This window comes from Sminthopsis crassicaudata, chromosome 5 (genome assembly GCF_048593235.1).
Source record: "Sminthopsis crassicaudata isolate SCR6 chromosome 5, ASM4859323v1, whole genome shotgun sequence".
Taxonomy (NCBI): domain Eukaryota; kingdom Metazoa; phylum Chordata; class Mammalia; order Dasyuromorphia; family Dasyuridae; genus Sminthopsis; species Sminthopsis crassicaudata.
This window is the reverse complement of record NC_133621.1, coordinates 109,597,837-109,611,402: the sequence shown is the minus strand read 5'-3', so window position 1 is coordinate 109,611,402 and position 13,566 is coordinate 109,597,837. Positions and strand designations below refer to the sequence as shown.

The 13,566-nt window shown below is 35.9% G+C and overlaps 1 protein-coding gene across 1 annotated transcript in view; it reads left to right on the top strand.

Annotated features, from left to right (window-relative positions):
* EXOC4 (exocyst complex component 4) overlaps positions 1-13,566 on the top strand; it is a 911,913-nt gene that overhangs the window by 19,417 nt on the left and 878,930 nt on the right. Inside the window, 1 exon segment of the mRNA XM_074267888.1 lies at positions 8,417-8,606. Within this exon segment, the coding sequence (XP_074123989.1) occupies positions 8,417-8,606 (190 nt within the window).

The window sequence follows — 13,566 nt, the reverse complement described above, 5'->3', positions numbered from 1 at the left end:
TGTAATCTCTTTAAGAGAAAGATCTTCAGACCATAGTTGGATATGTAAAGGATATTTGCTTATAAAGTAGTGTCTTGGATTTAGTGTTGGAAAAGATATTAAATGCTCAAACTCCTTTTTTTCCAAATGCAAAAAATAAGGCTACAAAGCAATAAGTGACTCACTCTGGGAAGTGGCAGAGTTAAAATTCAAATGCAGATTCTTGCATCCTAAATCCATAGCTCTTTACACCACGGTTTCTACCACAGACCCAGACTCTAAAATGGCCCAAGTCTAATTTATTTCTAATTTTTGTATCCCATGTCTACCTCTTATTTTACTTTTCTTCTTTCACTATCCAAATATCAATTGTCTTTTCTTGCTGCTTGTTGGCTTACTTATCTTTAGTTGTGCTTTCCTCCTCTCATTTGCTGCTTCTGATTTGCTTTGAGTTTCAGAAAATAAAGCAGAGATTTTTAGAGCTGGAAGGGAACCTTTGAGATCACCTTATGAGAGAATAATAATTCTAATGTGCTCATTTGTAGATGAGGGACTTGAGGCCTAGAGAGATTATGTGAATTACTTGGGGTCCCCAGGCTGGTTAGGAGCAGAGCAGAGCTACAATCTAGATCTGCATGCTGGGATAGAATTCCATGATGTCTCTGAACTTGTTAGACTTGGGACTAAATCAAGAGTCTGTTGATGTTTGGGTCTCTGAGCAAATTGCATAAACTTGGGTTTTTCAGGGGCTTTTAAAATTCTTTAATAGTAAATTCTTAATATCCTTGCCTTATGTTTCATATAGTTAGGATTTGTCAGATTAATGGTTGCCAAACTTTTTTGACCAAAAAGTTTTTGATAAAATATTTTGAATATCTTTCTCTTATCTGTATGTACCTTTAAAGATGAAAGATTAAAAAAAAATTGATTCCATGATCTACTCAGGAAAACTTTGAGTAGAATGACATGGTTATTAGATGTTGTTTAGGAGAAATCTCAGCTATATGGTGAATAGAATAAGGAGAGGCTAGATATAGGTAAAATAGGAAGGTAGTGCAGTAGCCAGGGGAGAGGTATTGAGGACCTTATATAGGATGGTAGCTATGTGAGTGGAGATAAAGAGACAAAAGTAAAAGATGTGGAACTGGTTGGCTGTGATAATGTGTGGTAAGCCAAAGGTGAGAACTGATGTGACAGTGAAGCATCCAATCACTAGGTGACATAAAGGGAGTGTTTGGAAGATGGATGGCATAGGGGAAAAGATGTTAAAATATCTATGATCCTGTGATCCAGATTGCAATCTATCCATGCTGGGTCTAGTTAAGTACTCTTTCCCCCAACCAAAATGAAAATAGGGAAGAAAAGCATTTATTTACTAGCTATTACTCCAATTTATAACCTATCCTAAAATGGCCTATTGCCCATAAGGTGATCTGAGGGATTAGACAGGATTTTTTTTTTTCCCAATAGTAGTTCAACTTTTGTAAGTTGCTGTCAATTTATGTTATAACAGCCCTCAGGAGCAGAGGGAGAGTGCTAAGTGGGTGACTTTTTGAAGACAAGATTAGGTATGATTGTGTTGGATTCAAATCACATTATTGGATATTCAAGTGGGTGGATTGCTATTTGTCTTCCTTCTTTCTGATTACACACACTCTCTTGATTACATAGCCTCTTGTGTCAGAATGGTCCTCTGAGATAATGAGACCACAAACCTTCAAGGGTTTCGGTCCTCTACTTTGGAGACCACAGTAGTGAATAACTGAAATCTATACTCATTTCCACATGGGTATGGTGTTAGTATGATTGATTTTTCTTAAATTGCTTAAAAGGTTTATCACTAAGTTAATTTCTTTGTTTATCACTAAGTTAATTTCTTTGCCTCAGTAATATTCTTATTTATTAGATTTGAATTTAGTGGTATTAAGTGTTGTGTCTTAGCATGTAGTAGTATTTTTAGGGATGCAGTTTGTATGAGTTTATTGGAAGTGGAATAGATGATCTTGATCTTGTTATTCGCTGGTGGCTACAAAAATGTAGCCAAAACGATAGTAGTTTTTCTCCTGAGTGACAGATCACACAAACTTCCAAAGGGTTTTTTTTTTTTTTTTTTTGTCTTTACTCTTGCATGCCATTCATCTTTTCAGGCATACTGACATATATTTTCTGTATCTGGATTTCATTATTTTAATAAAGTGAAGACAAAATTGTGTCAAGAAGGAGCTAGTTCAAGTTGCTCGATCTATCTTTCTGAAACACATGAAAAGGAATCTGACAAACTCATACTTATACCTCCATAGGTATTTGAAGAGGCATATATACTTGACTGTAAGATTTTTTGGAATTGACAGCTATGGATTTAGTAGTAGAAGCACATTGTACATTAGTGTTTATATATATATATATTTAGTTAATGTTTATATATATATATATTTATAATTTAGTGTTTATATATATATATATATTTAACATGACATATCCTTTAACATTCTCTTTCCTTTCAACTTTTATGCCTTTTTGTGAAGTGAGAAAACACTCCCATAGGCCAAGACAGCCAGAGAGAAGAAAAATGTGGGAAAGGAGGAGGAAAGCCAGTGTTTATATTTTGTGTTATTGATAATGCCAGTAACATGGATAATACATCCCACTGCCTATTGGATAAATAATCCTCTTTGAATAATAATGAGACATCTTTGGAAAGATATTTTTAAATTTACTATTACTTTATTATTTTTCCTAAGGTAGCTATTTACTGAAAAAACTCAAGTTGCTATACAGGGCCTCTTTTATTACATGTACCATCTATTTTAATATATTAATCTTCTGTGAACTTAATCTTGGTTAAGTCATCAGGTTTTTGAGGTAGAAATGGAATGATCCAGAGGGAGGTTCAGTGACTTCAAAGAAGACTGGTTTGATGACGCCCAAATCAATTTTGCTTCCCATTTCTGAGTTCATGTTATGTATTCCATATCTACTTACAAACACCTGCTACCTTTGCCCTAGACTTAATACTCTTGCAACTTAGAAGCTGCTTGAAGATTTCTTTGCTTTGCACTTACTTTTATCTTTATTAAGTTCCTCTAGTTGACCATTATCTCTCTCTAAGGTACAGCTTTAACATGAACTATTTTGATTAAGGGAGAGATCCAGCATCAGGAGTTGAAGATAGGATGTGTTGTAGAAGACAAGTTTTGTTGTGAACTTTAAGCATGGGCTTTAAAAAGGATAAATATGGGCAGCTAGGTGGCGCAGTGGATAGAGCACCAGCCTTGAATTCAGGAGGACCCGAGTTCAAATGTGGTCTCAGACACTTAACACTTCCTAGCTGTGCCACTTAAGCAAGTCACTTAACCCCAGCCTCCAAAAAAAAAAAAAAAAAAAAAAAAAAAAAAGGATAAATATGAAGTCTTCAAAAAATAAATGTTTAAGTGTAGCATGAGAGAGATCTGTTGGCTAAAGTTTATGAAAAAAAGCACTGGAATTTGAATTAATCAGATACTTACCTTGACTGTGGAAAAAGATAATTCAGCATTGGCATTTATAGTGATTTTCTGTCTTACCTATGGACTATACCTATAGCACTGTATTTAATTCTTAGTTCTTTGCTTTAAGAGGGTAATTGAAGAATCAAGACATTAAAGAATCTGGATAATTCAGTTATACATGTGAAAATATATGTTAAATCCAATATATGAAGACATATTTATACAATTCTCTTGCTGCATAAGAAAAGTCATATCAAAAAGGAAAGAAAATGAATAAGAAAACAAAAAGCAAGTGAACAACTGAATGTTCTTCTCTAAAATGAAATGTTCTCTGGGAGCAGGTTTCTTGGGGAGCTTCTGGAGGCAGCCTTAGTTTCAGTTTAGTTCAATAATCACCTCAAATGCAACCAGGAGTTAAAGTCTAAATCCTTTATGGTCTCCTTCAAAATAGCCTGGTTAGCTTTCTTAGAGGCCTATCTCCTTGGTTCCAAGAGCTCTTGCCACTAGTCCTTTGTCTCTGCCAGCTTTAGCCTCTCTCTTCCCAATGTCTCCAGCCAGCACAAAGGTGGAAGTTGGAATGAATCTGACTCTGCCTCTGACAGTGGGCTTGTGGGTTTCTGTGGGCTTCTGGAAGCTCCTCCTTATATATGCTCTCTTAAAGGTGTGAATCTTATGGAATTCTAGAGAACTGTTAAGTACCATGCTAAATTAGATAATTATTGTCTCTATCAATTCCAGTGACTTAGCACCTTCTAAGAATTCTAACAAACAATAACAAAAAGAATGAGAATGTTATGTTGTGATCCACACTCAGTTCTAATAGTTATTTTCAAATATTTGAAGGGTTATTATAAAGGGAAGTTTTCTTGTTCTGAACTATTGTAAAGCTGGCAGAAACTGAGCAATATAGAGATTAGAGAGTATTTAATAGTTTATTAAATGGAGAGATATACTGGGATCAAATTGGATCCATGGTTTGGTCCCAGGGCTGAATGAGACTATTGTCTCCAAGAATCCAGCAAACAATCAGAGTTCTCAATGACATATATATTCATGGCTCAGATGCAGAGGGTAGATTGAGGCAGGGGCAGAGTCAGGGACTCTGACAGGGTGGGGTGAGCCACTGGAGATGGGATGACATGATGGGGGGAGGAACCTCAAAGATGGGGAGAGGCAGCTTTATAAGATGGTATCTGATATTTTGATAGTTGGGATGGGGAGAAGCATTCTGATTCTGTATTCTGATAAAGAGGGAGGGAAAGTTTTGCAGAACTGAAAAGCAGGGAAACTGAGGCAGGACTGAGTCAGGATAATTAGGGAAACTGAGTCAGGATAATAAAAGAGAACTGTGGCTTAACACTTCAACCAGCAGACTTAAATTATAAGAAGGATAAAGAATATAAAAAGGCTCAAAAATGCCAAGGTCTCCCATTTCATTCAGAGCCATCTTGAGTCATCCTGATCTGTAAGTTGCCACTGGAGGGAAAAGTGAAGAGAAATAAGGTGACCTTGCCCAGCCCTCCCTCACTGAAATTCAGTTTACTTGCAGGTCATGACATTGTCTCCCTGATGTCATGGTCCTCTTCAAGAATAAAGGACAAACAACAATGATACCATAGTAACAAATTATAGGGGCAGTCAGATGGCACAGTGAAGAAGACACTGGTCTTTGACTTAAGAGGTCCTGAGTTCAAATGCTACCTTAAACACTTAATGCTTCCTATCTCTTTGACTCTGGGCAATTCATTTAACTGGAATTAACTTGCAAAAACAAAACAAAACAAAATATAGGTAGGTTATAAAGTATTTAGGAAATAGAGAAGGTATGCAAACTACTTTGCATACTTTTGTTTTAGCCTTTGTTTTGAAATACAGCTAAAATATCCATATCAAAACTCTTAAGTGAAGCTATATTCTCTTGAGGATCATTCTTTCTTTCTTGGACATGATTCTCCTATTATACTAGGTCACTTTTCAAATTTTTTCTACAGTACAGTAGCAAGAACAAAATGTTCTCAAAAAAAAAAAAAAATTAAGAAGCCAAGGAAAAGATCTCAGTCCATAGAGATGCAAATGAATCAAAGCTACACCATATCAACTTCTTATTTGGAAAATGTGAAACTGAGGTAAGGATCTAAGTAAGGTCATTTGAAGTTTGACAGAGTCATCTAGGAAGTTTGACAGAGAGACCTGGCTCTTATTCTTAAATGAAGCAATTGCTTCTTTATGCCTCGGTTTCCTCTTAAGATGGAAGATGGAAACAAAGGCCAAAAACCTGTGCAGAGTAATTAAGTAAAAGTTGAATTCAGCAAACTAATTTAATATAGAAAGTTATCACTTACATAATTATTAGTAGAGCATGTAGTTCAAGGTTGTATCTGTATAATTATGGTTGTGTTTGTAAGTCATTTGACAGGATGAAATGGGAGACTTTGGCCCTTTTTTTAAGCTAAGGTCTTTAACAGGTCACAGTTTGACAGACTCATTCAGTGATTGAGGCTAAGTAGCAATTGAGTTATCCTCAGTCTCTCTCTCTCTACTGAGGTACTTATTGTGCCATCTTTTAAGACACAAAACATTTCAAATTGCCCTCCCTATCCCAGCCTAAAAAGCCTTCTAGGACCTTCTTACCAGAGTGTTTAGCTACCACCCCATCTTTCTCTCTACCTTTACTACCAAACTTCTTGAAAACCTATCTACAATAATGATTTCTTTTATCTCTCACTGTCTTAGTTGACAGAGAATAATGTGTCCTCATTGTACCATTTATTTAATGGCTATTTCACTAATTAACCTAAGCACTATGAAATATCTTATACTTTTCCTCCCATAAATGGGCGTGTTGAGGATATAGAGAAAAGCAACTAGGTAGGAGAGACTAGAGAGGGACTTGTAAAGCTCTAAAGAGATGAGGAAATCAATCTCAGCATACTTTATTGCTCCACATTGTCACCATGGTTGTACTCCATGATGACAACAAAGAGTGGCAGTTAAATATTCAAAAAGCCACTCATCTTGAGACATTTGACAAATTAAAAGAGATCTAAAATCTTGCTCTGCTCTTTACCAGCACCTTGGAAGTCTTCATATTTAAAGAGCAAAGCTAAGCATTCCAGGTACAGTTAATAGACATGCTCCATTATTATCTTGGATTTTTGCTTTTGAAACAAATCTTTGTAATCCGAAATTTATAGCTGAATTTTCCATGTGCTCTTCCATCTTCACCTCTCTCCAGTTCTTTCCAGATGCCATTGTTTCTTTATAGATTTTTTTATAATTTCTGCTTCATACTTGATGACCAACTGATAGATTTTTCACCCACCCTCTATGCAGCTTGTAGGATCTTTAATTCAGCCTTAAGATGGTATTAACTTTGTGATCCTGGAAAAGTCACATAATCTTTTTGAGCTTCACGAACTTCATCTGTAAAATGAAGGGAATTTGTACTGGATAATCTCAAACCTCCAATCCATGTCCTAATCTGTTATATTGTAAATTTCTAGGCTGCTCAGATTTTCTTCAAATAAAATAAGAAGGAATATTTTTATGCTAAATAGCTTCTGAGTTGAGGTCTTTTGCTTTAAATGTCAATTTGGAGAAACTTCTGTATTTTTCATGGAAATATCTGAAAGTGGATTTATAATTGACTTGCTGACTGCCCTATTCTTAAAGGAGCTCTAATGATGGTCCTACAAATAATGGCATTTATCACTGAGTGTCTAAAGTACCCCTCCCAAATTAAAAAAGCAAATGAAATGCACTGTGCTCAGGATACATAAGGACAAACCTGAGGGGATTTAATGAAAACCCTGTAAATTATAGCAACTAACAGATAAGAGGAAGAGAGCTTTTTCTCTATTTCTGAATATAAAACTGAGTGAAAAAAAAATTTAACTGCAAATAAAATAATGGAAGAAACAAAGATCTGGCTCATGTATCAAGCTGAATTATTGAGAAATTTTTTAATAAATGCCTTATCCCTTGGTTATTGTTGATGTCTATCAATCTCGCAGTACTGTTGTTAGAATAGTAAATACAGGATAGCCTTTGTGTAGAGTTCAGATTTCTGTGGCTGCAACATCTTTACAGTTCATGTAGCCTTTTGTTCTGGTCCAATGTTTATATGGCACTTAGTTCAGTTAGATCAGCTGTTTTTAATCTTCCCTGAGAAACTCTGATAGTTTGCAAAAACGTTTTTGTTTTGTTTTGTCCTCTTAAAGATCCATAGAACTCCATTAGATTTATGTGCAACATGCTTCCTGTGCTGTAGGCAAATCTCCTCCCCCTGCCTAACATCCCTATCTTGCCTCTTTTGTAGTCTTCCATGACTGGAGGGCTCCATAGTGGAATCTTCCATGTGTTATGCTGGAGTGAGAACCTCACTGGCCAGTCTCTAGCATTTGTCTTTTGACAGCAAGAACAAAACCAATGAGGTGTATGAATAAGACACTGAACATCCTCTATTGTCTTGTTTTCCTTACTTCTAGGAAAAACAAAATATAATGAAACTTGGAGCTCAGCTACATTGTGGTGTTGTCTAGGTGTGGAGGATGAAGTCTGACTATCTTTATATTTAAATAGGAATAGTAATAAATGCTTCATTTAACCTGCATTTATCAAGTCCTGAGACCACCCTTCTTCAGGCCATTAATAATCCCCTTCCTCTTCTTGTGAGTTGGAGCTCATCCCCATGCCGTGAAGCCCTACTTACCTTAAATAATACTTGATTTCTATAAAATATATCTGTAAGGAAGGCCTACCTATTAGTGACACTAGCCAGTCTAATTTTGTCCTGAACCAGGACAAAACATTCTTTCTCAGAAAGTAGTGTTTCTTTTGGTTTAACTGATTTTGATCTATTTATTAAAATTACACTTTAAATGTCTTTATGTTCTGTTTTTTCCCTTTTATCCTTATCACACATCATATGCATATTCTGTTTTTATCAGGACTCTGTCTACCAGTGATGATGTGGAAGATAGAGAAAATGAAAAGGGCCGTTTGGAAGAAGCCTATGAAAAGTGTGACCGTGATCTGGATGAACTGATTGTACAGCACTACACTGAGCTCACAACGGCCATCCGCACCTATCAGAGCATCACGGAGCGCATCACTAACTCTCGAAATAAAATCAAGCAGGTGAATGGCTGAGTTCTGCTCACAAGAAACTTCTTTCTTAATGAGAGGCTGCATGTTGTAGGGATTATGGTTTTTGAGCCCTTGCTTACTAACTAGTTGTGTCAGATTGTTTCCAACTTTCCTCCAAATACATAGCTAACTGAAGACCTCATTGAATACTTTCTATCTTGTTTCTACTCTGTCCTGTATTTGCTTCTCTGCCTATGTGAGGTAACACAGTATGTTGGGGTGAGTATTGGACTTGGATTAGAAAGAACTGGGTTTGAAACCACTCCCTGACATGTACTTATTGATTGTGTCATCTAAGCACCTTAGGGCCTTGAGGTATAAAATGTCTGTAGTATGGACTTCACACAGTTTGCAGAGGCTCAAATGGTAATGTGTGGAAAAAGCTTAAGAATAGATGTTAGAGTTTTGGTTTTGGTGTGCCTGGACCTGTGCCTTCATCAGTAGAGAGCTTTCCACTGTGGAAACTACTTCATCTGCACAGTGAACTCTCTATAATTTAGTTTTGGAGACTTGCCTTTGGAATAGAGGGATTAATGACTTGATCATGGTCATGTATCTCTTATGTGTCAGAGGTAGGACTTAAGTGCAGGTATTTCTGGACTAGAATGCTAGCTCAAAGTGAAAGATTATGTCAAGAGGAAGATTATTTTTGATGGGGCCAATGTAAGCTGATGAAATAAGCATTGTAGGATGTCTTTTCAATTACAGTTATGTTTATTTGTCTTACCATTTTACTAGTTTGCAAGATCAAGGAGGATATAGACAATGCTTTAGCTATATGTTATATATCTCCCCAAAGCAAGCACAATGCTCTGCACATAGTAAGTGCTTAACATTAATTGAATTTAGTATCTGATGAATGCCTGCTGTATTTGAAGAATTTGTCCTGTGTATTTTGTTTTTCATACAAATGAGAAACCATACTTTTGGCTTTCCTAGATAGTAAATAAAAATAATAAAAGGATTTGGGTTATGGAATTGCCTCTAAAGTATCTCTACTTTCGTAGTCATAGCAATTCTTCTTTATGTATTTTCTGTCCTTGAGAGCTTACAGTGTTAAGATGTTGGAGGCAGATACATATATTATTGTTTTGTTTGAGAGGAACTGTGGAGATCATGGCTTTATACCTTTCAGAGCATCACTGTGGAAGCAGAAAGCCATAACCCTATTTGAGGCAGAATGCTGACCTTGCCACCTTGTAAAATTAACTGGAGTATTTCCAAAGGGAAGGCTGAAGCTCTTATCCTTTACAAGTTAAGAGTTCATCCTATGGATTTATGTTTGAAACCAGGGGAAGCTTGAGATCAATTGCCCTATATTTCAAATAAACTGTAGTCCATTTTGACCCAATATATACTAAGCTCCAGAGGGGTCAACAAATGAATGTATAGAGCTACTGACCTTTTGGCTTTACTTAGAGTAATCACAGCTTGGGTGAAGAATCTTTTGATATTTGTGTTTTCTGATTAGTTTTGGTTGATGTGTACTAAAAGGACTTTGTTATCTCAAGGGAAGAACCATCAATGATTTCTGACTTGACTTCTTTTCACTTTGAGTTGATATTATCTTTGCTGATAAGAAAGAATGTTCACATTGGAACAGACTTGAAAAGACAACATTTTGAGCTGATTTTTCTAATCCCTTTTTTGATTATTTCAGATGCTCGTTTTGAGAGCCAAACCATTTTCTACCACCTTTTTCTCCTTCTGAGTTTAACCAAAAAAATATAAACATAACTACATCAGTCACTTATCAGGAAAATAATTGTCATATATGAAATTCCACATTAATGACTTCACTATAAGATCGTATAAGAAGAATATTAAAGGGTTAGAGCCCTTTAAAAAAATGATAGATGCCTTTACTAATTGGCAAGTATGTGAGAAAAAAAAAAAAAACACTGATAGAAAAACAAATGAAAGGTGAGTGAACTAATTTTAAATGGATAATTTGACAATTTCCTACCAGGAGAGCCCAGTTTCAATGCATTAAGGAAACATTGACATTTCTTTTCCAACCTTTTCCTTTATTTATATATATATATATATATATATATATTGAAGCTTTTCATTTACAAAACATATGCATGGGTAATTTTTCAACATTGTTTCTTGCAGAACCTTCTGTTCCAAATTTTCCCCTCCTTCCCCCATCCCCTCTCCTGGAAGGCAGGTAGTCCAATACATGTTAAATATGTTGCAATATATGTTAATCCAATATATGTATACATTGTTTTTATATATATATATATATACATACATACATACACATAGTTATATAGTTATACAGTTATCTTGCTGCACAAGAAAAATCCGATCAAGAAGGAAAAAAAAAACTGAAAAAGAAAACAAAATGCAAGCAAACAACAACAGAGAGAATGAGAATGCTATGTTGTGGTCCACAGTCCTCTCTCTGGGTGTTGTTCAGTGGAACTGGTTTGAACCATCTCATTGTTGAAGACAGCCACATCCATCAGAATTGATTATTGTATAGTCTTATTGCTGTATAATGATCTGGTTCTGCTCATTTCACTTAGCATCAATTCAGGTGAGTCTCTTCAGGCCTCTCTGAAATCATCCTGCTGGTCATTTCTAACAGAACAATAATATTCCATAACATTTATATACCATAATTTATTCAGCCATTCTCCAATTTATGGGCATCCACTCAATTTCCAGTTTCTGGCCACTACAAAAAGGGCTGCCACAAACATTTTTGCACATGCAGGTCCCTTTCCCTTTTTTAAAGTTCTCTTTGGAATATAAGCCCAGTAGAAACACTGCTGGATCAAAGGGTATGCACAGTTTGATAACTTTTTGAGCATAGTTCCAAATTGCTCTCCAGAGTTCCAACCTTTTCCTGTTGCTTTTTGGTTTCAAGAGAGTCACTGTTTTTCATATATGTGTGTGTGTACACACACAATATAATTGTTAAAGGTATTGAATGTGAATGAATTTGTTGTCTGGCATATACACACACACCCACATACACACATACATATATATGTACATACATATATACATATATACATATATACCATAGTTGTCAAAGGTATGAATGTGAATGATTTTGTTGTCTGGCCAATTGCCCAATGGATTATTTGGTTCCTTCTGGGACAAAGACAGCAGAACATTGAAAATTCACTGGGCCATGAACTAACATTTTCTTCTTGCTCTTAGCCAAGAGTATAATTAGGAAATGGCAAATTCTTTCTTTGCTTTCATGTAGAACATGACACCATGGTATTTACACTTTGAGTGGGCTGGCAGCATACAGATACAGAGTTATGACATTGTTTACATATAGTCTCATGGGACTTTGTGTATTTGGTAAAATCCAAACTTTTTATGGTAATGCAGACAAAATGGATTTGAATTAGGATTAACCAACTAGTGCTTTGCCAAATTCAACTGATTCCTTTTCAGGTCACATAAAAATTCATTGAAATTTTGTTCAATTAAGAAATGACATGATTTTTAGATAGTCCAATAATGTGAATTTTACCAAAGGAGTTGAGTATTTTGTAAATAAAGTGTTATTGATCTATATGAAAATTCGGTTACTTTGAAAAGCAGTTGAGAATTGGTTTGTTTGCCTTTATTATAACTATAATTTTTATTGCTTCAGAACTGTAATGGATAAATACCAATTTAGGCAAATGAGCTGTGATGGCCATTTTGGCAAAATTTACCAAAGATTTTGGACTACAACAGACCTAAGCGATCATCCAATCCTACTTTGTCATTGTCTATATAAGGAAACTGAGGTTCAGAGATATGAAATGATTTCACCAAGACTACATAGCTAGGAAAGAGCAGACCCAGTCTTGATAATGATAAGTCCACGATTCTTTGTCATTTTACCATATTGCCTTGTTCTAGTTTAAGAACAGTTAGTTTAGTGATTTCTCAACTATTTTTCCAGTCTTAGTATTTCTATATCTTCCTCATATGCTAGTAGAGAAAGTTAATGGTAATCTTATTGTTTGTCCTTTGTTCTGGAAGAGGACCCTGATATCAGGGAGGTGATGCTATGACTTGAAAATGAATTGGATTTAAGTGAAGAAGGCTATGCACGGTCATCTTCCTCAACGTGTCCTCTGGAGCCCAGTTGGAAAGAAAGAGAGCAGAATGAGTGGAAAAGGCCCCAGATGCAGTGGGAAACCTTGGCTTTTTTAAGCTTAAGTCTTTCCCAGCTTTCAATATGACTGAGGCAACACAAATTGGTGATTAAGACTAGAAGATAGAAAATGAGGCAGGAATGGCCTCTTCTACCTAGTCAAAAAACAATACAAAACAAAACAAAATCAACCTGGGAGGGGAAGACCCTTGGGGTTTCTGAAATCAGAAACAGTTATTTACATTCACCCTTAGCCAATCAGGACCCAAACAATGCTAACCAGTCAGTGAAAGTCAAAGGGATTTGGGTTCCAGGCATGGTTTAAGAAAGAAATCTAGCCTGGAAACCCCAGGAAAAACCAGGCAGGTTTTAGTAATCTAAATTTACATCCCTTGCTGATGAGGGTATGATTCTTCTGTGTAGTCAGAGGGAAGGGAAGAGGACCATGGTGTCAGGAAAGTGATGACTTGCAAGTAAATTGGATTTAATGAGGGAAGGCAGTGTAAAGTCACCAGCTTCACTATCTCCTTTAGAGCCATTCAGACCTAGTGGTAAATTGTAGGAATAGCATGATTGGAGATGACCCCAGATGCAGTGGGAGACCTTGGATCCCTGAGCAAGAGGATTCTCTGGAAGATTAAAGAGGAATCACAGCATAAAGTTTTCATTTCAGTCTCTTCCCCATGAAATATATTTAACATTTACATAGCACTTAATATTTTCAAAGTGCTTTATATCATTAGTTATGTCTTATGATTTACTCAGAGCTAAGTCAGGAATAGTATTCTCATTTCACAGCAGAGAAGACACAGACAGAGAGAGGTGAAAACT